The sequence below is a fragment of the Leishmania martiniquensis genome, chromosome 19 (assembly GCF_017916325.1).
Source record: "Leishmania martiniquensis isolate LSCM1 chromosome 19, whole genome shotgun sequence".
Lineage (NCBI taxonomy): Eukaryota > Euglenozoa > Kinetoplastea > Trypanosomatida > Trypanosomatidae > Leishmania > Leishmania martiniquensis.
Genome location: NC_090154.1, coordinates 242,403 through 268,070, shown reverse-complemented (window position 1 = coordinate 268,070; position 25,668 = coordinate 242,403). Strand labels below are relative to the sequence as shown.

Here is a 25,668-nt window from a genome sequence, read left to right as displayed (position 1 = left end):
CCCGGCACATCTCCGTCTCCCTTCACCCTCTGGCGTTGTGGCCTAGATGTCATCCCCGACGCCACGCAGGCGACGCAGCTCCTCATCCGTTACTGGGAACTGGTTCGTTTCGAGTGCCTGCTCGATGAGCTTCTGCATGCGATAGTGGCGGTAGCAGAAGTAAAAGACGGCGATCGTGAGAAGGAAGCCGAGGACAGAAATGACAATCGTCCCCGGAGAGGACGAGAGGGCCGAGCCGAGAACGAAGGACGTGTCGCGGAACGTGTCGAGCGGCACCACAGTGCTGTTCGTCAGCCACACAAAGGAGGACTCCGTGATGTGCAGCGCCGGCGACGCTTTCGAGTTCCACGTGCCGATGAAGAGCGGGCCGCCGCTCCAGAGCTGAATGTCGATCGAGTAGGCTGCATACAGGCGGTTACCGGTGGAGTCCATCGTACAGTCTCCGGTGAATTTGTCGATGGACGTGTTGCGAATGTACCCCAGCAAAGCGGCTTCGACATCCAGCGATGCATTGTCAGCAAAGGCGCGAGACACCGAGTCGATCAGCACGTAGCCGGCATCCACGGCGAAGCCGGAGTAAGGATTGATGGAGCTGGTGTCGCACGACTCTACCGACGAGATAAAGCCGCCGTCACTCATCAGCTTGCGCATCTCCTGCCGCGTCGCTGCGAAGTCGCTGCTCGTGTAGAGAGTATTCAGTGCAGCCAGGCGGGAGGTGGTCACATTGGGATAGATGCAGATGGAGCTGGGCAGTTTCTGGCGCAGCGCCGCACCCGCCTCCGAAGCCGCCGCAGTGTGGCAGAGCGCATTGTCCATGAAGAAGATGTACTGGCGCATGTAAGGGAGGTGATCGCTGAGCCTCAAGAAGTCCTCCGCCTGCCCTTCCGTGGTGGAGGCAATGAAAACGATGATGCGACTCACGAGCTTCTCATAAATCGTCGTCATGCAATCCGCCACGGTGACGTTGTTGCTGTCGGAGAGATAGTATGCCGCTTCTACGTACAGGTTATGCCGCTGCATCGCCGTCATCATGGACTGTGCGCGCGAGATGCCGAGCTGGCCATTCGAGGCGATGATGATCACACGCTCCCACCCGTAGTGCACACAGATCTGCGCCACTGCCTCATCGGCGAACGCGTTCTTTGGCACGGTGCGCGAGAAGTACGGATACATGTACGGGCTGCCGCTGAAGTAGTCATTCGAGACTGCGTAGTCGAGCTGGGGGATGCGGAACTCATTCACGACCGGGGTGAAAGCCATGGCCACTGGGTCAGAGCCCGGCCCCGTGAGCACCACGCACGTGCGTGCAATCGGAATCAACGACGCCAGCCCTGTGACGCCACTCGCGCCGGTGCTGATGGCAACAGGGTAGAAGTTAAAGACATCGTCGCCATCCTTGTCCGCGACATCCTTGTTGTATGCTGCAAGCACAAACAGCATTGACGTCATCATCTGCGTGAACGCGCAGCTGGAGGGCGACGCCATGCAAATCTTTGCTGTGCGCAGCGGCGACTTCAGAACGAGGGCACTCGTCACCTCTGGGCTCAGATTCACCTGCACTGCGGCAGCCGAGTAGTTCTTCAGACTCCACGTCACCAGTGGGTTGCGCACTGTGTGACTGGCCGTGATGAGGGAGAGCACAGTCTCGACACGCTGGTGGTAGATGGAGTCGAAGCCGACGTTGCCAGTGTAGCCGCTAAAGCTGGTGGCGCGCAGCGCGGACATGTCATCGATCGCCCCTTTCGCAGCATCCAGCATGAGAAGGCCGTCAAGCAGGTGGCTCAGCAGGAACGCGCCGTATTCATCGACAGCGGTGCCGCGTGTGGTGGGAAAGAAGCCTTGGCTGACGAGCTCGGCCGGAGGCGTGTAGGCTGAGACGAGGAGGGCGCCCCACGGCTTCACGGATGCGTTGATGTCATCGCTCAGGTCTGGAAGCACATTCAGACTCTCATGTGAGCCGATGAGAAAGACGTTGTCGGCGGCACGGCTGTTGCGCTCGACGGCGGCACTTAGCCGGCGCAGCCCTGCTTCCGAAAGGAAGCAGCCCACACCTCGCGAGCGGTACTTGATGAGATCGTTGACGACTGCGTCATCATCTGTCGTCGAGGAACCGCCATGCATGAATGTTTGCGACACAATAGTGGGTGTCGTAGACGCCCTTTGGGCCTGCGCCATAATAGCGTTGCTGATTCCATCTCCATAGTCGTCGTTGCTCAAGACGAGACTCATGGAGTGCCAGCTCAGCTGACTGGAGACGACCTCGAGCAATCCAAGCACGTTGATGGCGTCGCGCGGTACCATGCACATTGTGCGCCGATTCGTATTCGGATCGCACAGCCGAGCGTTGGATGCGTGGACCAAGACGATGAGAATGTTGGACGCCGTATCGCTCTGCCGCAGCACATCCACCACTGACGCCGACACGTCTGCCGCGTCGGCCAGGAAGAGGACGCTTGGAAATGTGAGTAGGGTGCTAATGAGGGTGTTTACCTGCGTCAGCGCAGTTAGGAGGTCACCGCCGGTCTCGAGAATGATTGGCGCTGGGCGGAAGAGAGTGGTCAGGTAGTGGTGCGGCCAAGACGTGTTTGCCAGGAATGCTGCTAATGCTTCTGACAGAGACGCTCCCGTCATGACAGTGCCGCTCAGGTCAGCCAGAATTGCCCACACCAGTCCACTCGAGTTGCCAGTGGCGGCTGTGCCGCTGCTTGACTCAGATGCGCTGAGCGGCGTCAGGCTCTCGGTTGCAGAATCGCTTGCCGCAGCGCTGCTTGCAGCGCAGGCTAGCCTGCAACCCAGCACAATGAGCATAGCGGTGGCGATCAGCGCGGCCGCCAGACCGTGCGGTTGTGTTGAGCCGAACGCTCGCATGCTTCTTCCCCGCTCCAGGGTGCTTTTCCTCTGCGACAAAGCTTCACTCGCTTCCCGGTGAGCCGTTGCACCGCAGGGGTGCGTATTCTTTTCGAATGTCTCAGGTATAAAATCTGTTGGAGGGGAGCAGTCGCGAGAGTGTACCACTGCCACCACTGTGTAAGTGTGTGTGTGTGTGTGGCGGCGCCGAGAGAATCGTCTTGAACATGCGACCGCAACGGGGCAAAAAAAAGACAGCTGAGAAGCGGGAGTGGGTGGCGGAGAGCAGCGGTTTCCCGGTCATGAGCGTCTATAAGGGGGAGGTTAGAGATACCCCCCCACCCCACCCCCACAGCCCTCTTGACCAGAGGGAGAAGAAGGGGTGCAGGATGTAGGGAGGAGAGGAGCGAAAGACGGCAAAGACAGGGACGCAGTCAGTATGGCGTCGAAACGTCACCAACACCTCCCAGACGCGGAGCATCCCCTCCTCCCTCCCCCCTCACCGCCGAGAGAGAGCACGTTCATGTGTGTGCATACCGTTAACCACTCTATATGTTCACACAGGTGATTGGGCACTGACTCACCTTTCCTTTCCTCTCTGAGTGTCCTCTTTACGCATTTCGGTCTCTGTTGACATCCTCAGGACACACCACACACACACACCAAAAGAGAGATCAGCACACATACAGGGCAAGCGAAGGGGCTCGCGGCGCTGACGACTGGCAGACGGCGAGGAAGTCGTGAAAGTAAGCATAACGCGGAGGTCGGAGCAACACAATGGGAGGGAGGTGGACGAGGGGAGCGGCAGCTGTGCGGCGGTGAAGGATTGCCTCCCACACACACAGAGAAGTGAAGACGACAAGCATCGAGCATCTAACGGAGAGCTCCCCTTTTTTGTGACTCGTTCGTATCAGACGGTTCACCAACACACACACACACACACACACAGACTCGCGCTTGGTGGGATGTAGAGCAACCCAACAGAACACAAACGATTTGGATCTCACGAGCGTGAAGCGAGCATAATGAGAAGAGAGAGAGAGACTGGGCAATTCAAGCACCGCCTCTCTCCCCTTTGAAGCGCGCCATGATAATAGAAGCGGCGAAGACGCCCCTGAACATAATAGGAAAAACGGCAGTAGCAAGACAAGTAAGCACGAAAGCGATCTAGCGGGTGCCATTGTCGCAGAGGCGGAGTAGCGGGTGCGACAGTTGGCGTTCGTGGTGGGGTTGCGAAGAGGGCAACCAAACACTGAAGAAGAAAATGTGGAAAGCAAAGAAAACATCAATGCCCAGAGGGGAGAGGGTGGGAGGGTAGACAACGCACGCACGCACGCACGTACAGAGAAGCGAGCATGGCGAATAGACAGCCTTCGAGCATCGGCTTCCCACTCCTTCCCTTACTGTCTACCCTTGGTCACACGTTTGTCACGTGCGGTCCCCACGGAGCCGCATGGCAAGCTGCAGGTCTTTGGTGAACACCGTCACACGCTTGGCATGAATCGTGCACAGGTTCGCGTCAGCGAGAAGGCTGACCATGTAACTCTCTGCCGCCTCATGGATCGCATCGACGGCGGACCGGCACATGCGCATCGTGTCCTTGAAAGTACACATGGTTTCCTTCACGAGGCGGTAGAAGGGGGTACGCGGGATGAGCATGCACGTCGAGTGTTGGTACTTGCGCACTTCCCGGAGAGCCACAGTGCCGGGGCGCCAGCGGTGGCGGTGCTTCACTCCGGAGGCGCCGGCATGCTGCGATTTCGCTTCCTTTTTAGCCATTGCGCGGCTCCTCTTGTTCATCTTGCGGCTCGCCGTACTTTTCCTCGGGCGCTTCAGCGCCGTGGTGGCCTTCGTAATGCCAGCCATCGTGGAGGGTGTGACGCTGGGAGTCAGGAGGAGGGAGGAGGAGGGGGTGGCTAGTCTGTGCACGTACGTTTAGGTTCGTGCGGGAGGGAGGAGGGGGAGTAGCAGACTAAGGCAAAGGGGATGAACGAGGCGGAATGGGACGCTGCAGCATCAGAGAGAGAGAGACAGCCGGGAGGTGACTCACGATGGTGCAAATTGAAAGCAGCAGAGGTGAGGGACGAGACGACGCGAGTGGAGCCGAGTGTGAGCACACACGCCCGAAACGTAGTTGACACCCTCACGCTCAGGTGCGCCCTGCTTCTCTTCTTTGAAAGCGGAATGTATGTGCGTGTGTGTGTAATGTGTATGTGGGGGGCGGGGGGCGGGGGAAGAAGGGGGGAGGCTACGCCTTCTTCGGTCCACATAGAATGGAGGGTAATACGACACGGCTGATGCGCGCTCACAGAGGTTGACGTGCCACCGAGTGGATAAAAAAAGGGAGGGGGGAGGAGGAGGAGGAGGGGAGTGAGAAGCGTGCCTGCAGGGCAAGCACTACCGCTCCACCGATCCGCTCTCCCCCTCCCCTTTTTTCTTTAAAGGAGCCCTTTGTTTTCTCGGACTCGAGAAGGCGTCCTCAGTGTCGCTCTTCGATTTTTCGTGTTAAAGTTCCCTTACAAACGGTCACGCAAAGCACCAATCAACCGGCACGGCATACGCCGTCCATCGCTGCACAAACGGAAGGAGAAGAAAAAGGTCAAAAGCAGCGATGCCCACGCTGAGGGACATGAAATGTGATGCGCGCAGCCGTGAGGGGGGCTGCGTTCGATTTGAAGCACACGCTGACGGCACGCTTCCCATCACGGGGCATCAGGAAGGCAAGATCGCGCTACAAGCCCATGTGCTCTCTGCAGAGGAGCGGCCATCCGGCGGTGCGATCTTGCCTGTGAAGGCACGCCCCGCACTACAAGAGAGAGAGGCTCGCTTGGCAGCAACACTACCGCTTGCCCGCTGCACTCCCCACCCCCACCCCTCTTCACCTCAGCGCAGGTTCGCACCTCCCTCGCGGCGGCAGACTCCAAAGAAGCATTCGCGCAGAGGGAATGGGAAAGGATGAGGGGCACGATGCGCTCCTCCACACACAGCCGAAAAAAGGCCATCGATGCAACCGTGCATGTGCACACACCTATCTCTATCTATATTGATATATATTGATGTATAGATAGATGCGCACATACAACGGATGCCACCGCAGAGATGCGCTACCCCCCCTCCCCCTGGGCACAGGGAAAGAGGACGAGTGTCACACGTGAGTGTTCCCCTCCGTGCATGGCGTCGCCGACCTCACATTTCCATTAAGCAGAAGTACTGTTCCAGCTTGCTTCGCACACCAACGGTCCACTCCACCCCTAACCCGTTGAGCACCGTCGTGAGCTCGGCCACGACGTCTTTCGGCTCCGTCGGCGCCACAATGTTCGTCACCTCCATCTCGTACGTCTCACACTGGCGCTCGCCCCACGAGCGGCACTGACTGAACGGGATGCGCGGCACCTGCGCGTTGGCTGGCAGCTTGTACAGCGTCCTATCCAGATGGATGAGCAACGGCGGCACAGGCAGTAGTTTGCTTGCCGCACCGAAGCCCTGTCGCTGCTGCTGCTGCTTGGAAAGGTAGTAGGAGGTGGAGGTGTAGATGGGCTGGCTCTGCTGCACGAGAGTCGATGATGCCCCGCCAGCCCAGCTGCGCTGAAAGGTCGACGGCTGCACTTGAGAAGCCCACCACGGCACTGTCAGCCGCTCCGTCGTGAAGCTGGCGGTGCGGCACAGCTCTCGCACCCCGAACTCTCTCCACAAAATCTTCACCAGCGCAAAGTGCTCGGCGTACTCGTGCAAAAAATGTGTTGGGTTGTCGATGAGAGCGTGCGCCACAGCTTCCGGCACGCCAACTTTGCTGGACAGTGAATTCTGCTGGCCTCCGCTGAATACCTGGTGCGCCTTTAGAACGAGAAGGTACTTGTTCGAATGCACTCGCTTGCGGAGTCGCAGGAAGCTCTTGCCCTGCCGCAGCGTCTGCTCCGGGCTGTCGAAGAAGAAGTCTTCATTTGTTTCCTGCAGGTGGCCTTTAGGGTTCGTGTGCCACCACATGTCATCGCCCCCGGCCTCCTCACCATCCACGGGGTTCACCTCGGTGTTCGAGACGTGGCGCCGGTCTTGCGAGCTCTGAGAATTCGTGGCGGAGGCCGGGAGAAGGAGCTGCTGAAGGTTACGCCGCACCTCCTCGTACCCACTCACATTTGTCAGGCGAAGTTTCACGTCATTAGAGTCCTGTTCCGCCTCACGGGTGGCCGCGACGTACTGCATGTAACGCGTAAACTTGCTCTCGCTACCCATGTGGAAGGGCACCTCAATCTGGCGGAGAAAGCAGCCCACTTCCGTCGCCACATCGTCCACGGTGACCCCACACTTCGGCACCTCGAGCTCGTAGATGGTGAGCCCTGGCAGAAAGTAGCTCGCGTCAAGCCGCACACGCAGTCCCTCTCGGAACTCTTTCTCACTTTCTGTGAGCTCGACGGCCTTGACGGGGCCCAGCTGCAGGGTGATAACTGGCGCGTACGCAAACACTTTGCGCAGTGTCATGAATCCAGCAACAGCCCGCAGCTGCGGCATCAACTCCGGCGAGCCGGCGCCACCATCCACTCCTCGCTTTCCGTTCTCTATGCCGCACGCCCGCTGCTGCGTGTACGCAGTGCGTGTGCCCATCGCCGCAAAACGAACCTGTGTGAAGTGCGCGTCAGAGTCATCAGCGTCAGTGGCGAACACGCCAGCGCTGTCGGCTGGCGCGTAGGCGCCGGCAACCGCACACAGCTGCGATAGGATTCGTACAATTGCGGACTCGCCCATCCCGTCCTCACTGCATGGACGCTGTTGCGCGTAGGCCGACAAGACAGCAAAGACATCGCTGGAGCCACCGTCCGTCGCTGTCGAAGCCGAGAAAACGCCGGTGGTGAGGAGGGATTCAGGGACGAGGCGCACGAGGGCCTCCACCACGGCTGGCGGCACCTGCGGGTCCTCGACCACGAAACTCATTTGGTGGCCTTGCTCCACCGTATTTTTCTGCTTCAAGATAAGCTTGCCGAGAGCACCAGGGGTGAAGATGGGAACGGGGAGGCTGTGGCCGCATTCTCCAGCGCTCCCGACATCAGACGTCGCCACCATCGCACGGACACATTCGGAACTGCTCTGAGCAGGCGCCTCGCCGCGGCATGCACGCATCAGCGCCTCGTACTCCGCCTCGGGATCGTAGTTGCTTTCACCGCCTGACTTTGAGCTCGCCACCGGCGTGAAGGGGCGGTGGTGGGCGGATGCCGGATCGCACGGCACACGCAGTCGCAGCACACTGCTCCGCTCCAGGAGAGCGGTATACGGGAAGTCGAAGAAGATATCGTAGTAGCACTCATCCTTGAGGTGATGGTTGGCGAGGGTGTTGACAGTGCGCCGGTAGCCCTCCGCATTCTCCAGCGAGAGCTTCACTTCGATCTGCATGATCGCTTGCCTTCCTTTCGAATAGTGTTGGCTAATAGAGAGAGAAGGTAGCGTGTGTGTGAGCGACGGCGCACGGAATCGTAGGGTGGGGTGGCAGAATACCGTCGCAGGAGAAGGCAACGCGCGAAAAGTGGCGCCCTGTCTATGTAATGAGGGACCAAAGAAGCCTTTCAAACTCTCGTGTATGGGCGACTGGGAGTGCGTGTCTACGGACTGCAATTATGGAACCTCCAAGCGAGAAGCGAAGAGAGGTTGGCGTTGGGACATATATATTGTGTGTGTGTGTATGGGAGTGGGAGGGGGGGGAATGGACGCGCACGGTGTGTGTGCTGGCGGGGCCAAATGGGCGTGGTGAGGGCGAGGAAAGGCGACTGTGCCAATTTTCGTCTCTTCAACCCTGTAAAGCGGCACCCCTTTTGTGTGTGTTTCGTGGCGCAGCGGAAATACCGAGAGAAGAGCGGAATCCAAAACGGATGAAGCTCGCGACATCCGTAGATGAGTTGGCGTCTGGGTATGTATGTCGCCAAGAAAAGTCTGTCCGTGACAGGGCGAGGTCGTGTCGCCAACGTACCTCCCTTTTTCCCCCTTTCCTCTTCTCCCGCCTGTATTCGATTTCAACAACGCGCGGCGATGCGACCCTTTCAGATGGCTGAAAGAGGCGGAGACCGTTGCCCGGGAGGGGGGCTCTCAGCGCGATACGCAACAACCACGAACGCAACGGAGGAGTGTTACTTTGCTTTCCGCAACAACCGCCACGCACATCAACTCGAAGAACACAGTGAGGAGGGGGGGAAAGGGAGGGGGGAGGAGGAAGAGCCGAAGCGGAGCAGCACCAACACACGTCCGTCTCTGCAGCGCCCCTCGCATCTCACGCCAGTGAACTCGGCGCTGCCGGATTATCCTCAGTGGCGCTGGCACTGTTACCGCATGGCTTCTCTCTTTTCTCCCCCTTGCGCGCATGGATTGCTTCTACCTCGCCTGCCGCGTCGCTTCGGCTCCAACTTCACGCCGCACATTCGCATATATATATATATATGTTCGTGTGTGTGTGTGTACGGATGTGTGTGCGCCCATTTCAACATGGAGCACGCACATCCACACATTGCTGATACTGATGCACTGCTTCCTCCTCTACGCCATCTTTCCATCCCCAGGGAGGAGCGAGAGGGCGGAGACGGAGGATGGGGCGAGGACATCCGTCACCTGCACTATGGCACCCACGCTACCTTGGGACGCCGTATTCAGTGACAAGCTCCTAGTCCTTATCTTGACGTAAGTCCGCAGGTACTTCAACCATCAGCAGCGTGTCATCGTCGTAGTCGATCTTGACCATTGAGGCGATACCCATAATAGCGGCCACGACAACGACAAAGAAGGAAACGACGCCGATAAGGTACTCTTGGTTCGTGGAGGAGAGACCCAGCGTGGGGCTCGGTGCCACGTACGTCGTGGGGGCAGCGCTCGCCACCCGTGCCACGGTTATGACAAGCGCGACAGCGGCGAAAGACGACGCGAGGAGGGGTGCCATAGTGCTCTTTTCTTTTTTCCTTTGCTCCGTCAAGCTCTTCGTGCGTCGCAGATCCACTCAATGGGCGCCGTTGCCGGTGATCAACGAAGAGTGGCTCCACAATGCACCAGTGGAGCAAGAGAAACGTACAGGCGGCCCTGCTAATCTGTGACGCCTCTAGAGGGGGCAGAGAGAGAGAGGAGCGGAGTGTGGGAAAAGACGTATTTTCTTGCTGTCGGGCATGCACGGCGTTCGCCCATCGACGATGCGTGTGTGCATGCGTGTGTTTGTGCGCGTGTGCACGTTTGAAGGGAAGTGGCCAGACAGAGCAGTGTGGGTCGAGGGCCGAAAGCATCAACAGAGAAGAGCATCAGAGATAAACAGAGAGGGAGACCAGCCGAACACAACAGGGGCGAGTGCAGCGCAGAGATTGCGCGGGTGGGTAGGTAGAGGGAAGAGGGATGCCAAGGCAGAGCCGAAGAGAATGAAGGGCCGATGTGACGGCAATTGTTGCCGTGGTCGGCATAGAAGGGGCGCGCGGCGCTGCTCAACCAGAGAAGGGGGACACATGTGTTGTATGATATGGCCTAGGGGGTACACAGCACCTTCCGTTTTAGGATATCGAGAGGGGGGAAAAAGCACCCCTCTTTTTTCTCGCTCTCGCGCAGGGGCTGGGTAAGAGACGTTCGGAGCGCTTGGCTATGAGGCCTCTTTTTCGCTGCCGCCTCCGTGCGCCACGGGGCATCCGCCTGTTTACGGCCCACACAAGAGTTATGCCTACGTGCGCATAGCCGCCAGCAGGGGGTCAGCAGCCTTTCTGTGCGCTTGCTTCATTCCTACAGCGCGAGCTGGACGCCTGCGGTCCGTTGAAACCGCCTCCCGAAACGTACGCACACTTACAAAGAAGCACACACGCAGGAAAAAAAAGAGGGAGGGCGAGGACAGCCCCGACTCAGAGGACACCAAGTTGCACAGTGACATGTGCTCACCTCGCCTTCTATGATCACTCTGTCCAGATGGGTGCTCTTGAATATATATATATATGCATGCCTTTCTGTCCAAGTCGAGGGGACGAGGGGGAGAGGTTGGCCCGGTGTTACACCCGTGTCCTTCCACGATTACTGCGACAGACATTCATCCCATCGTATCCACTCGAGTGCAGAAGGCCACGTGTTGTAGTGTCTGTAAACTGAATGTGGGTCTCGGCTCATCTGTACGCAGCGTGAAAAGAGCGATCAGAACCTGATGTGGCCTTGCATACACCAGGAGGATTCCCAGCGACAACCCCCCTCGGAGCAACGACGCTCACGCTGGCATCGCCCCACAGATGAAGCTGGCACGTGCTTATTTATGCGCGGCTCCGCCTGCGTCGAGGATTTTCGTGAGGGATAACTAGTGACAGAAAAGCGGAGAGCTGCGGCGACTGAGACAACCGAAGGCGCAACAAAATGTCGTCCAGCCATCAACAAGACGAACCACAGAACAGGCAAGACAGAGGCTCCGCTTCCTGTTCATCCAGGCATCCAAGGAACAGAGGCGAGTCGGGTGAACGCGTACCTGCAAGATGGGTAGAAGAGGCAAGGGGAGTCGGTGCGATCGAGGGAGGGCAAGAGAGAGATCAAAAAAAAAGAGATGAGAACGTGAGTGTGAGCGTCTAAAAGATGAGGATGCGTGCACCTCTCCCTCCCTCCCTCTTCTTCTCCCTCTCTCTTACGATAGCCCAGCAAAGGAGATGAGAGGGGAATGGGGATGGGAAATGGGGAGAGAGGTATTTTTTGCTGTCTTCTGGTAAATTTATGCGGGACAGCAATGGCAACGATAACGGGAGGCGGGCGCGCAACGCCCAACGGATGACTCCCGACTCGCTGGGGGCCGTCAGCGAGGCAGTGCGTGTGTGGCGGGTGGGGAGAAGAGTGAAGCTGCACAGGCACGCGCGCACACCCATACATTTAAGGCAGCAACCGCAAAACGAAAGAGAAACGAGTGCACCGTTCTCTGCTGTACTGTACGCCTCACACAAAAAAAAACAGAAGCCATAGAACAAATATGATAGAGAGAGGAGAAGGGGGAGGGGGAGGGCGGGGGATGGCAAAGACACGAGCAGACGTGCCCGCAATTGTGTGCGTTTACAACACGTTAAAAAAAACCGAAACCTTTCGTGTGTGCGACAAGGCACAACCGTAGCCACGAAGAAAAGAGCAAAGAACAATGAAGAGGAAGAGGAAGAAGGGGGAAGGGGAGGGAGGGTGGGTGGTGGCATCAAGGAGCGAAGGAGACGAGTGGGGAGAGACTTCACGAAGAAGGATGTGAGAAGGAGAGGGTAAGGGAGGATAACGCACCCCAGCGACTCAACACGGAAAACACACATGAAGCAGAGCCGAGTAGCAGAGGAGGGGGGGCAGAGGGGGGGAGGGGGAGAGAGACGCGTACACACGACGCACCCTCAGGACAGACAAACACACACGCTGCAGCGCATAGGAGAACGTCTCGCGCTCCTCCCTCGCCAAAACAACAACAGCAACAAAGACAATACGTCCCCATCCCTTCCCCCCCCCAACGCACAGAGGGGCAGGGGCGGCATTAGAGGAACGGAGGTGGACACGCATCCGCTCCAGATTGCGAGATACTGCTCGCCTCTTGTATTTGCTTCATCTCTCTTCACCACCTTTGTGCCCCACATCTTCTGGTGGCAGAGCCCCCCCGCCACACACACACAAGGAGTGAGAGAGCGATAGAGAGATGTGGACAGGAACGCAGCATCTTCGAGGACTGGGGGTGGGGGAGGGAGGGGGGTGGAATGGCTGGCGAGACTACGAGGAATCTCCCGGTTCGGGTAGCGAGCACCTGCGTGCGAGGAGCCGCGAATGTTTGAAGGAGGAGAAAAGCGAAACAGCGCCGCAGTAGCAGACAGCTTCGTGTGTGGATCGATGCGCTCCTTCTCCCGCAGGTCCACTGGTCAGAAAAGCGCACCCCCCACGCGTCCCGCCCTTTCAACGAGCCGCAGCAGGCGACGATGCTTTCCCGAACCCTCTTCCCCCCATCCCCGACCTCTCGGGAGGGGGGGACTGACGCACCCCACGTCTGCTATACAGACGCTGTGTAGGGGTGTCCCCGCGGACACACGTCACCGAGTCTCCCTCACTACTGCTAGGCCAGCCGCGTGCTGTATTCGCCGCCACCCTCACCGCTTCAAGAGGGAGGGGGCCCACGACAGTGTTTCGCTTACATAAGTGACGGCCCCATGTGCTTGCTCTCTGAGGCGAGATCAGGCGTGGGCTGCTCATGCTCTCCTTTGGATTGCGGGAATACTTCGTGCTCCAACCTGCTCTCCCCTCGAGCGCCATCTTTGTCGGTGTCTCCCGTGTCGAACCCTGCAGGCACCGTGTGGGCGTGCAATCTCGGGACGTCCACGTGAAAGTGGAGACCGCAATATTCGCTCTTAAAGTGCTGCTGCTGATAGGGCGGCTCCTGTGAGCCCTCCGGCGGGCAGCTACACTGACTGAATACAGGCGCGAAGCCGTAGTCAAGACTAGTTATGTATGCGCTGACTGCCGCGTGGGTGCTGCAGTGCACGTCACGCATCTCGTCGCGCAGCAGAACGCTCTGCAGATGCTGCGGTCCTGTTCCGCTCCGATACCGCTCCGACAGGCTCGGGTCGCCAGGTTCTTTGTCCATGATGAGTTGGCGGGAGTCCGCAGCTGGCATCGGCATCCATCTTCCGTACCGCAGGCGGAGGCATTTGGCGATGCACGACAGCGGTGATTCAGAGAAGTGCACCGATTCCAGTGGAGCGGACGACGCCGCCAGAACGCCAGTGGCAGGGCGGGTCGTTGGCGCTGTCACCGTTTCTGCAACGTTGCTGGCAGAGATGCGAGTGATGGCTGCGTCCAGCGCCTCCTGTGCGGAAGGCACAGGGACGCTGTGGCCGACACCTTCGGTCGGGGAAGCCGATTGCGACGCATCGCCACCGCTGCGCTGCTCAGCGGCAACGTCCGCCGCCAGCACGTGCGCAAGCCGCAAGGCGTCGTGCAAGTCATCTCGGTAGTCAGCTAAGAGCGCTTCCCGCTCCTCTGCGGCGGAGGCAGTCTTGTGGCGGTAGTACGTCAGTTCCTCACACAGCACAGCCTGCTCCCGCTTCATGCGCTCGCTTTCCTCGAGGAGCTTTGCGCGCAGGCGGCTACCTTTGCGGAATTCCTCGTAAAGATGCCGGTACCGCTCTTCCGCCTGCACCATTGTTGACTTCCCGACGCCCTTTCCAGATGAGCACCTCGATCTCTCAGTGAATTCTGCGTCCGCGATGCTTGCACTGCCCTCCGGAGCTGGGAAGTCACCCCTACAGCTAGCGCCGCCCTCCTCACGGTGATTTGAGGTTGGGCGAAGCGTGCGTTTAGATCGCTCGACTGACCGTTGGCGCGATGCCGGAAAGTGCTGCTGCTGCACCTCTTGCTGGGGAAGCGACGGGGGGTTGACCAGCGGCGAGCGTGGTGCCGAGGCGGCTATCAGTGGCGCGCTTTTGCGCGCCATGGCCTCCCGGCTAGTAACCCCAGAAGCGGCAGCGCGCACAGGCGCCGCAGTCGGGCTGCTGCTACCCGTCCGCCTCACCTGCACGATTGGCTCGCCGCCCTTCGTGTTCGAAGGCAGCGACGGTGAGTCCACGCCAAGTATCGCGATACCCCCTTCTAAAGCTCCCGTCACCGAGGGAGTCGTGCACGATGATTTGCGTACCGCCTTTGCCGTGGCTACCTGAGTGCCACTCGTGGGTGCCGTATTGCAATTGAGAGACACGTCACTCAAATTGTTCGCTGTCGACCCAGCGGCATCAGTGATACTGTTGAGGTACGTCTCACCGTAGATCGGCGGTGGTCGGAACGCCGCGTCGCCAGGACCTGCTACCCCTGTCGGGGGCCCGGACGTGGCGTCGGTGCCCACTGCGGCGCCGCCGATCGGCATCATAGCAGCGCTGCTCTTTTTCTGGTTGCGCCGCGAGTAGGATACCTTTTCCTTCGGAGAGGTAGAAGCCAAGCTGGCAGGGACGCCGAGCTGCATAGAGCCACTCCTTGTCGCACCAGCGGTAGAGCCCGCTATGCAGTCCCTCTCATGACATTTCAGGCGGGGCGGCAGCAGAGGCTGCTGTTGCTGATCGTATGAGGATGACACTGTGCGGTGGCGAATGTTTCCACATGCGCTCCCGCCTGGATGATGCACGTCGCCCGAAAAGAAGTGCGGCAGTGGCGGTGGGGACCGAGAGCCACATATGTCGCACATTGGCTCTCCATACACACCTGGTGGCATGTGCAGCATCGGGGGTGGCGGCTGCGGAGATGCGTGCAGGCTCAGCTGGAGATCAAAAGCTGTGGAGGAATAGTGAGCACCCTGACTGCGCAACATGGTGCTCGGATGCTTACGATGCCTTATCGTTGTGTTGGACGACGCCACACCGGTAGAGACTAGCGGTGGTGCAGAAGGCTGAGTGAGACCTGGGACTGAGTCGCCGTCCCCCTGCCCACCGCCCTGAAGGCCTCCCTTCGCACGAGATCGCGGGTACATGTGCGCGTCTGCGTGTGGGTGTTGTGCGTGTGGTGGGTCGGGGAGGGGAAGGACTAAGCAAATCTAAGAGAGAGGGGGGGAAACAGCAACAAAAAAAGCGAAAGCAAGCAGAGGAAAGAGCGGCTTATCCTTGTCGCAGCACTGATCCCAAACCCAAGGAGAAGAGCGCTGGAGGGGACGAAGGCAGAGGAGCGCGTCTTTGCCGACAGCATGCGGGGAGAGCAGTCCGCAGGCACTGGAGGGAGTGGGGAGGGGAGGGAAAAGGAGGGGCAAACACGAAGGAAAAAAATACAAAGTGCCGGAGCTCAAGACTTACACGCACAAATGAGATTGACAACAAGCGCGGCTACGCAACGGCACAGAAAGAGATAAAAAACGAAACAACCAAACAAACGAACACATACAAACAAGCGCAATGAGCGTAAGAACAAGAGCAACGCTGCGCCGCTCCGGCGTTATTTCTCTTCCGCTGCTTGACCCTATCTTTGCTGTTGTTGAGCCCCCCTTTTTTTCACTGTTGCGCGGGTGCTCTGCACGTTCAGCTCTGAGGATGCCGATTGTGTTCTGTTCCTTTGCTCTCCGTGCTCGTCGCTCCGCCTGTTTGCTGCGCAGCGGCGTCTAGAGGAAGAAGATCTGATTCGATCGAAAAAAAAGGGCACACAGAAAAAGCTAGAGAGAGGGAGGGAGGGAGCCGCTGCACCCACACGACAAAGGAATTAAGGCTTCCTGGAGTAGCACGACCAAGTTTCAGCACGGCCTGCTGAGAAAGAACCAAAGAATAAAACGTACAAGGCACGTGGGGTGAGAGGGGCTTCGGTGAAGAGTGCTCTGAGTTCGTCCGCAGGGCATAGACACAAGTAAACGAGCTATATATATATATGTATATAAATGTATGTTTGTATAACATAACAGAGAGAAGGAGTAAGGTCAGGGAAGGTAGGGGGACTGGAGCAGCAGCAGCGACCACGGCTGCAAGAGACAAGATGGGGCGTGGACAAGACAGATAAACAGTGCTGAAGTTGAGAGGAATGCGGAGGACCGACGAGAGCGGAAGCGGATGGGTGCCGACACGCACACGCACACACACACACTCAATCACCCACAGACACGCACACGAGTGAAATGGGAGGGAACATCAGCTGAGGGTGCGAACCCAACGACGCCGAAAAAGACAGAGATAGAGAGACTGTGCACGGGAGTGCGTGGGTGACTGCAGAAGAGAGAGAGGGAGGCAGAAAGGGCCGGCAAGAGGGTGAGGACGGACTCGCCGGACGGATAACAACTACAGCGGAAACCCGAGCAACGCGCAGCAATGGCAAAGACCGGATGGGCTCGATACAGAAGATGGCATACGAACAGGCAAAGTAAAACAGAGGGGACCCAATATAGTGCGAAGACGACAATGGCCACTCTATTGTATGGTCATGAAAAAAAAGGTGCTTGTGTCTGTGTGTCTGTGTGCGTGTGTGTATGTGTCACCGTTGCAGGAAGAAGGAGGGACGCAAGAGAGATGAGCAGAGGGAGACGCGGCGGTTAGTGACGCGGCTAGCGTCGGAAGCGATTAGCGTCAGGGCGTAGCAAACGCGGCCTACGCGTGTGTTTAGAGGGGGGCGCGCCCCCTCTTCCTCATCGCCATCGCAAGCTCACTCGAGAGGAGCTCAAAGGGGTGGGGGTGGGGGGCTGCGGTGTGCACATTCTGCGAGGCGTGGTAGACCTGACAGCGACACCATCAAGCACAGGGAAGCCGTCGCTTATTATTATGAGTTTTTTTTTATTTCTCTCTCTCTGTGTTTCCATTAGTCATCGGGAGTGGCACATCGACTAAGGGGAGGGGGAACGCACGAAAGATTCCCCTCCCCCCTCGAATGTTCACCTCCCTGCACACATGATCTGGCACGGATGTACCATAAAGAAGAGAGGGTGATGCTCCATCAAGAGGCGGCCTATGAAGAAGCTGAAGTGCCGCCTCCCCAGAGACACACACACAGAAGGCTCATGCCACCCTCCCCCCAAGCACACACACCTCCCTCCTCCCTTCAACGCCACAATCGATCGGGCGCTGCGGCACGCACACGTAACGAAGACGGCAACTTGCCAAAGTCACAGAATGAGAGGGGGACCGAGCCGGTTGGGTGTGTGTGGGTGGTGGTGGGGGGCAGTGCAGAGTGATCGTCACGAAAGCGTATGGGGGCGTGACGAGATGAGGGACGAAGGACAATCACGAGACACGTCGACAAAGATCTCCGTACGTGGGACGCAGGCAAACAAGACGAAGTAACGCTCCACCTGTGGAGGGCACATACGTCACATGACTGGGGTGCGGCAGAGCGCATTCGGCAGCTGCAGAGAGAGAGAGAGGGGGGAGAGGGAAAGGGGCACACAACCACTTCTGTGGAAGCAACGAGCAACGCCCACAAGGCAAGCGGGAGCACGGGGCCGAATCGAACAGCGTACAGCAGAGAAACCAACGAGACAGAGAGACCGATACAACAAGAGCCCGAGCAGTGCACCCGCCGCCCGGGTTCATAAAAAAAAATGCCCACATCGAGTAACCAACTCGAGAGATGCGTGCGCCTTGGCGTGCGTTCGGTCACACCACGCCACTGAAGCGTAGGAAAACGTGTGTGTGCCAGAGAGAGTAAAAAGGGGAGGAGGAGGAGAGGGGGGGCTGCATAGCGAGGAAGCCGTTGTCGCAGTTGTTGTCTGGTACAAGACACACGCACACGCACGGACACCGCGAGAGAGGGACAGAGACGAGAATCCCACCGCAGCTTCCTCATGCATTCTATCACGAGCAATGGTGACGCTGCAGGAGCTTCTCAAGGAGCCCCCGCCCCTCGTGCGACGGGAACGGTGCGCCGCCGGTGCTGCGACCGCTTTCAGGGGCTTGCCATAATGCCCTCGATGAACGGCTGCGTAGTGCTCCGCCCCACCGTAATTGCACTCGTCCTTCATGTGGGGAGATGGCGGACACATTCTCAAGTGCGCTCGCGGCCAGACACAGCGGTGGCGCGTGGCCTGCCCCGATGCGTGCGAGCGGCGCTGCAGGGGGTCTCTTCCAAGGGCCTAGCGCCGACACCCCTGGCCCCCCCCGTTCCGCCGGCGGACCGCCCGCTGCCGTGCCCCTTCCTCCCCGTTAATGCGGCTACCGGATGCACGGACGGGGTATGATGCAAAGGCGGCCTTGACGGTCATCGGCAGCCGAGACGCAGCGTGGCGCTCTGTTGCAGGTGCACTTGCACTTGGAGGAAGGTTTTCGCGGGCCTCGTTTCAGGGGCGGATGAGCATGTGCCGCCGTGAAGAGAAGCGGAAGAAGATTGCCCGTGCCCATAGAGTGTCTATGGCACATCGCCCTCCATCGAGCAGGGGGGCAGGTGAATCCGGAGGATGAGTGCCCGGAACCACTCACGAAGCCCCCCTCGCACGCACGAAGGGCAGCCGACGCGGGTGGGAGCGAAAACGGGTGGTGGGGCGGCTTGAAGGGCTCGCCATCGCAACAGGTAGGGCTATAGTGCTGGTATATCGATAGAGCCCCGCCCCGCCGGCGCTGCCCGAGGAAGTACTGACACCACGGGAAGGCAGTGGTCGCTCGCATCAACGCTGCTGCGGAAAGGGCGACTACGGCAGTCGCTGGCGATAGGAGCGACCCAAAGGTATGCTCCTCCAAAGCGAGCCTGAGCGTCATGTTGCCAGAGACAAGGGACGCCGTCAATGCGGCATGAGGCGTGCGTCGGCCGTCGAGGGGCGCGTCGCTACCGTCCCCGCGTTCAAAGTGGTGCAGCTCCCTCTCACGGCCTCTGCGTTGAGGCGCCTTTCGAACGCCGCTTCGACCTCGTCGACGACAGTTGCATGTGCGTCCTCAAGGACGTCTGTGCCTGCCGCATACCATGCTGCGCATCAAGGTAGGCAAGAAGGCTGCCAGACTGGTCCTCGCTGCCTTTTGAGCGCTGCCAAGCCCCATCAGGGATGCTGATGACGTGCAGTTACGTGTCGCGTGACGGTTCGTCACCGACACCGTTCTCGGCGGCTAATCAGCACCGGTGCGGGGCTCGAGGGAGTTGCTGAGCTCCACCGCTGCCGCCGTTGGTTCGTCTTGAATCCAAGGGTGGCGGAACAGCTCGAACACCGTGCGACGCTCGGTGGGATCGAGGCAGAGGCACGCACGCACAAAGTCGACGGCGGTGCCGCTGATCTCGCCAAAGGAGTCTGGAGCCGCAGGCAGAGGCGTGCGCTCCGTCAGCGCGTACGCGCGGCACGGCTGCTCCAGCTCAAAGAGTCGCTCGTAGATGCTCTCGCACGATACCATGTCCTCTTCATCATCGCTGGACTGCGAAGACGCGGCGGATGTTGCAGCGCTGCATGATACCGTCGCGCTTCTGTCGCTGTCAGACTCGCGAACGCTAGTTTCGTCGCAATGGCTCGTGCCTGTGACGTCGCCGGCCGCCACGCTGTCCGTGCGCGGACAAGTCATGCTGACTTCGGTCGACAAGTCCACTCGCTGTAGGCCGCCACTGGGGTAGGGTCGTATCGGTTGCCCCACCTTAGCCGTGCCATCCTTCATGTCATCTGACATCTCTGGCTCATCCGTCTTTATTGTGTCGTCAGTATCGATGCCGAGCATGCCGCGGCGGTGGCTCGACTGAGTTGTCGTCGTCGTTAGTCTTCGCTGATGCGGCGGCAGCGGGTCTGCTACGAGGCAGCTCATCGCCGCGGCCCACCCGCCCCATAGCACATATTGACTAGGTGAAATCGACAGCGCGTGCGGAGTCTGTACGACGGATCCAAATGGAAGGCGTGCCGCGGCCCTCGATAAAAGCACCGTTAGGGCAGGGGTGTGCGACCACATGCGCCCTCTTGAGGCTTTCATGTGCCCCACGTCACTGCCCGATCGCTCGCCACCACTGACGCGGCGAGGCGTGACCGCCACGTGAGTTTGCGGCGCGGTTGCTGTGCCTGCTGCGGTGGCCGATGGCACTTGGACGGACCCGAGAAGAGCGCACCCAGTGGGCTTCCGCTGGGCGGGCCGCAGGAGCTGGTGCGGCGGCGGCGGGATGTATGGCAGGGGTGCCGCAACAATTGTCGTCGAGTCCGTGTCACCACTTTGCGGCGTGGCGAGGTCGCTTGACGCGTGAGATTTGGCCGGTGCTGCTTTCGCAGCCAACGGCCGACTGGCGGGACGCGGCCAAGTCGCAGAGGCGGTGCTGTCCTCAGGGAGAGACTGGGCGGGGTGGCGGTCGCTCTGAGTGCAGACATTGATGCACGAGTGGGTAGCGGCCGCTCGCCTCGTTGAGGACCGTCTGCACTTCTGCTGCTCCGACTGGTTCTCATCCCGGCCACACTTGTAGGGAGAGGAAGCCGCTTGTGCTGATGCCACTTTATATTGCTTCGCCACAGCGATCGCCCGCTGCCCCCTTCCAATCTCCGTGTTCGCCTTGCCGTGGCCACTCGCTAACGTCGCAGAAGGAGGCGACGCAGGAAGAGTGTCGCCGTCCAGCACGTTACATGATGGCATGCGTGCGTGTGGAGCTTGCGCCGACCGCCGGTAAGCGTCGCCGTACGCAGCCTTGTAGAGGCGCAGGAAGGGGTCCGGCTCAGCCAGTATGGCCGCGCGCTGTGACGCCGCGTTCGACGCACGCCAAGGCAGTTGGCCGATGAGCATCGTGTACACGGTGACCCCCAACGCAAACACGTCCGCCTTAAAGAGATCTACAGGTTCGTGGCCGACGACCAGCGACGGAAAGCTCAGCTGATGGGCAACGGGGGTGGACGCCAGAGACGCATTCTTCTGTGTTCCTGCTGCGGCAGCATCCGTCACCACTGCCGCATTGCACGCAGGTATTGCAGGCTTGCGCTGAGGTAGCGAAGGGGTGCAGAGAGCGCTTGGATCGACGGCGCCACAACCACCGCCATCACCCTTGTCGGGACTGCATTGCAGCAGCGACGCCGATGATGGCCGTGGAGGGGTGGCGCTTGGCGCGCCGCCGCTGAAGCTCGCCCTCTCGCTCCGCGGTTCGCGTAGCGATGCCGCAGGGGCGCCCGATTGTACGGCTGCACCTGCCAATGGTGGCGCGAGAAGCTGAGACAACTTGGTGGCCTCTGCCGTGAGTGAAGCCATCCCTCCGCTGTTCATCATCTGAGCTCCGCTCGTGGCCGTTGTGGCGGAGGTGACTGTGATGTGCGCGTTACTATCGGCGCTGGCCAGCGTGTGCGCCGCACTCCTGTTCCGTGTGGCGCCCAGAGATGAGACGGCCGGCGTCGCAAAGCGCGACACCTCCACCTCGCTCGAGAGAAGCAACTCCGGTGCCAAGAAGGCCACGCTGCCTTCGCGGCGAAGTTGCATCGGCTCTTCACCGACGAGAATCGAAACACCGAAGTCGCACAGCTTCACCGTGCCGTCCGCGGTGCGCAGGACGTTAGAGGGCTTGATGTCGCGGTGCGCAACGCCCAGGTAGTGCGCGTACATGAGCGCATGCAGTAGCCCTTTCACAATCTCGCGTGCCGTGGTCTCAGGGTAAGCTGTGGCGGCACCCTTGTCCCTGCGCGGTAGCACGTCGCCGTTATCCCGCATTGAAAGCACCTCTCTCGACTCCGCCAGCTCTAGCACCAGGTAGACGTAGCGCATGCTAGGGTCGCGAATCACCTCGTGGAGTGCAATAATGTTCTTGTGCTGCACCTGCTTCATCATCGCAATCTCGCGTTCGATCTTGCACAGGCTGGCCTCGGAGCCGAGTTGGCGACGCTTCAGTCGCACGCGGTCAAGGACTTTAACAGCGTAGAAATGACCATCCCACAAGTTGTAGCATAACCGCACTGTCGAGTAGGACCCTCTGCCCAGCTCGTAGCCATACAGGACGTATTTCTCGTTCACAACCTCGTACATCCTCGTGCCATCTTTCGACACCGCCCGCGCGCGCTCCAGCGTGTCCGTCTCGATTACGCCCGTTCCTAAATCTACCCGTGAGTTGGTGCCGCGGCCCTCGCGGTCGAGGCAGCCTTGTCGCCGGCGGCGTGTCGAGAGCGGCGGCGGGTGCGGCAGCGCACTGAGGTCTGTCGGGGTGGAAGGGATCGCATCCGTGCCCACGCCGCTCACGGCCATCTCCGGCTGACTGCTGCTGCCGAAGAGTTGCAAGCTGCTGAGGGGTGTCGCGCAGCGTCCCCCCGGCAGACGCCCTGGGCTTCCACTGCCAGCGACCGGGCCGGGGCGGAGTCCGACCCCGGAGGCGATGGTTGCAGCCGTGGTGCCTGACCCACGGCTGCCGCGGCTGCCACTATCCACAAGCCACTCCTCTATACCGCTTGCGCCGACCTCCGCTCTGCCCCAGTCGCTCCCTCCACCTTCTGAGACGACCGTCAGTTGATGTGTGGACTGCTGAGGTGGAGCGTCGCCATCCTCGGCCAAAAGTGGAGGAGAGCAGTATACGCCGTGCGTCGTCGTCGTCGTCGCTGCCGCCGACGAAGCGACCCTGACGGCGTCCACGGTGTGCGACGCCCCTTCGCCGCTCTCCCGCGCGAGAACCATTGTCGAAAAGCTCTGTGGCGTCATGGGTGCATCCATGGCAGGCGCCCGCGACGCGTCACCCTCGTCCATGGAAAGAAAGAGGCCGCTTTGAAATATGCCCAGCGGCGGTGCCAGCGCAGCGCGCTGGGAGGCAAGTGAGGAGAACGTGCGCCAACCAAAGGGGCACCCGGCTCCGTGCATCTCCGCTCCGCCGCTTTCCACGTTGGCGTGGTTGGGGGCTGCCGCGCTGGATGCAACGGCGTCTGCGACACCTCCTAGCCCTCCACTGGCAACGGTGATGCTGCTTCTCCGGCTTGGCAAGCGGCTACACTGAGATCCCCTCGTGGAAGTACTGTCCCTTCTGTGAAGGACCTCGACCGCGACCGAGCTCATCGCCGCGCCTGACGCTTCACTGCCGCACTCCTCTGCGACGCCTTCATCGCGGTCGAGCGAGCTCACGCGGAGCGGTCGCAGGGAGCTTGACTCACTCGGCATGCCGCATGTGCCGCTGCCGCTACTCTGGCGATCCTTCAAGACAGATGCACTGGCGGAAGGATTGGAAGAGTTGCTTGCCGGCACTACGCCAAAGCCAACGAGGCTGCTGCTGAGCGTCGTGGTAGGCCGAGGCAGGGTGTAAAACATTCCGGGCATCGCGTGCGCGGCGACGCACGACGCAGCGGCAGCGCTGGTCCAGTGCGAGTGGGCGTTGCCGGATGCCTCGTCGACACTCCAGCCAAGACGTGTACGAGAGGAGGCAGGTGGCACCTCAGTAGAGTTCGTCGTGGACAAAGCGGGGCGCACAGACAGCGGCCCTTGAGACGATGCGTCGCAACGCCCGTGGGCCCCAACGAGCGGCTCGCTCATGGTAGTCAGCGACGGCGCTCGCATGCATACATCGGAGGGCAAAGGAGAAATTTGGGTGGAAGATAACAGTCGCCCCTTCTTCAGCGCTGTGCGGCGATGGACTGGTGGGGAGGATGCACTAGGCCCAGCCGTAGAGATCGCGTTGCCGCTGGGAACTTGTGGCATCACGCCTAGGTGCGGCCGCGTAGAGGACAAGGCGGTGGGCAACGGCAGTCGTGGCGCACCAGTCACTCGTGTTATGGGCTCTGCAAGAGTTGCTCGAGCGACTTGGGAAGCCGCACTACGGGCGCGCGCAGAGGGATGCGACGGGTCGCCGCGGCTTGGCATCACCGCACTAGCCGACGCGCAGCGCTGTGCCTCAGGCGTGGGAGATGCTGCGTCACCTTCCCCAGGCTCTCCAGATGGTGGTGTACTCGCGTTGTTCAAAACACTTGCTGAAGCTGAAGCGTCTACGAGCTCAGTTGTGTCATCCTGCGAGGAGGCCGTGGCGTACAACGCGGGACCAGGCGGCCCTGGACTTTGTGATGAGGTGCTAAACGGCAGCATCCTTGAAGGGAACAGACGCGGGGAGGAGGAAGAGGCGACAAGCAGAGTACACAATAAAACACACACACACACAAACAATTAACTATATAGATGACGAGGCGGCCGGGAGAGGGAGGCTGCAGCCACGGCCCGCGAGTGAGAAGAAATACAACGATGATAGCGCACAGTGTTGAGGCGGCAGAAAGGAAAGAGAGGTGGCGAAGAGGAGGAAGCGAAGCAAAAAAAGGGTGAGAGGGAAGAAAGGGGCGCCAGATGCAAAGAGCCGCGATCGGCGCTACTAACGGCAGACGTCAACGCGGCACAGTGAAGCGCTCTGCCACTCGCGAGCCAACGCGAACCAACAGCAGATGGAAAAACAAAAAAAAGAGGTGGGGGCGGTGGGAAGAGAGCAAGTCGAGAAGCAACACGTAAGTCCGTGTGACTATGCTGTGAGAGGAGGAAGGGGGAGCGAGGGAGGCGCCGCGTGTGTGTGTGTGCAGTGAAGTAGCGGCAAAGGGGAGGCGATTGCTGGGCTGGCCGGCGTACACACACACACGAGACGGGGAAAAAAAGAAGCCAGCCTAGACGAGCGTGCAAAGACAATGAGAGTACGCTCGACCCCTAAAGCGAAGAACGAGAAGACAGTAGAAACCTTCGTGCGTGTCAGCTGAGCTGCCAAGAAAAAAAAAGAACCCTCAGAAGAGCGACACCCGCAGCACACAAAGAGAGAAAGAGGGAGTGTCGCGTGACCGGAGGAGGTACTACCGGCAGTAACCCTGGCAAGAAAAGGTACAGACACGGGCACAACCAAGCCGCAGGCAACAAGAGAAGCAAAGACTCAGAGCAGCAAAGGGGTGGACAAGATGATGGGAAGGGGGGAGGGGGGGATGAGTACCACGCGAGAAATCCATTAAAAAAGAGGGCAGAGAAAAAGACAAGAGGGAAGCGAGAGTGTGCGCACATACACATACACAGAGACAGCGATACAGCGAGAGAGAGAGAGCGAGAGCGGAAAAGAAAATATATACGTGTGCGTGTGCGGATGATGCAACACGTTAAGAATCTTTTGTGTGTGTGTGTGTATGTGCGTGTGCGTGGCAGTGGACGGATGTGAGTCACACGGCTTCCGGCTGGCACGGGAGGTTACCACCAAATTGAAAAGAAGGCGCGAGGGGAGAGGGGGAGGAGGCCGATTGACGCACGATCGCGCGCCACGCGCCCGAGCAATGAATCGAAGAGGGAGAGCGAAAAGAACGGCACGTCCGCACGCGCCTGCGCGTACGCGTACGCACGCAAGCAAGCAATGGCGGAGGGAGAAGAGCACAAGGAATCTACAACATACACACACGCACAAAGATTCCTACAAAGAGAGAAACACGCGAGTGTTGAAAGAGGACGGCCACTACACATACAAAAACACGGGGAGGGAGGGAGGGAAGAAAGAGAGGGCGAAGGGGGGAAGGGGTAAAGATACGGCGCAAGAAATAGAAGACGGAAG

The 25,668-nt window shown here is 59.7% G+C and overlaps 6 protein-coding genes across 6 annotated transcripts; all 6 read right to left on the bottom strand.

Moving 5' to 3' along the window:
• Nucleotides 1–42: 42 nt before the first annotated feature.
• LSCM1_06254 (uncharacterized protein) lies at nt 43–2,868 on the bottom strand (the record flags this gene model as incomplete). Its single annotated transcript, XM_067323685.1, has 1 exon — nt 43–2,868. One exon carries the CDS (start codon nt 2,866–2,868, stop codon nt 43–45), a length of 2,826 nt encoding a protein of 941 aa, XP_067179314.1.
• Nucleotides 2,869–4,275: 1,407 nt separating this feature from the next.
• LSCM1_06253 (uncharacterized protein) lies at nt 4,276–4,713 on the bottom strand (the record flags this gene model as incomplete). Its single annotated transcript, XM_067323684.1, has 1 exon — nt 4,276–4,713. One exon carries the CDS (start codon nt 4,711–4,713, stop codon nt 4,276–4,278), a length of 438 nt encoding a protein of 145 aa, XP_067179313.1.
• Nucleotides 4,714–6,033: 1,320 nt separating this feature from the next.
• LSCM1_06252 (uncharacterized protein) lies at nt 6,034–8,229 on the bottom strand (the record flags this gene model as incomplete). Its single annotated transcript, XM_067323683.1, has 1 exon — nt 6,034–8,229. The coding sequence occupies one exon, from the start codon at nt 8,227–8,229 to the stop codon at nt 6,034–6,036; it is 2,196 nt and encodes a 731-aa protein (XP_067179312.1).
• A 1,255-nt stretch (nt 8,230–9,484) lies between these two features.
• Nucleotides 9,485–9,757, bottom strand: LSCM1_06251 (uncharacterized protein; the record flags this gene model as incomplete). Its single annotated transcript, XM_067323682.1, has 1 exon — nt 9,485–9,757. The coding sequence occupies one exon, from the start codon at nt 9,755–9,757 to the stop codon at nt 9,485–9,487; it is 273 nt and encodes a 90-aa protein (XP_067179311.1).
• A 3,201-nt stretch (nt 9,758–12,958) lies between these two features.
• LSCM1_06250 (uncharacterized protein) lies at nt 12,959–15,283 on the bottom strand (the record flags this gene model as incomplete). The annotated part of the gene is made up of 1 exon (XM_067323681.1): nt 12,959–15,283. The coding sequence occupies one exon, from the start codon at nt 15,281–15,283 to the stop codon at nt 12,959–12,961; it is 2,325 nt and encodes a 774-aa protein (XP_067179310.1).
• Nucleotides 15,284–19,310: 4,027 nt separating this feature from the next.
• Nucleotides 19,311–23,972, bottom strand: LSCM1_06249 (uncharacterized protein; the record flags this gene model as incomplete). Its single annotated transcript, XM_067323680.1, has 1 exon — nt 19,311–23,972. One exon carries the CDS (start codon nt 23,970–23,972, stop codon nt 19,311–19,313), a length of 4,662 nt encoding a protein of 1,553 aa, XP_067179309.1.
• Between the last annotated feature and the right edge of the window lie 1,696 nt (nt 23,973–25,668).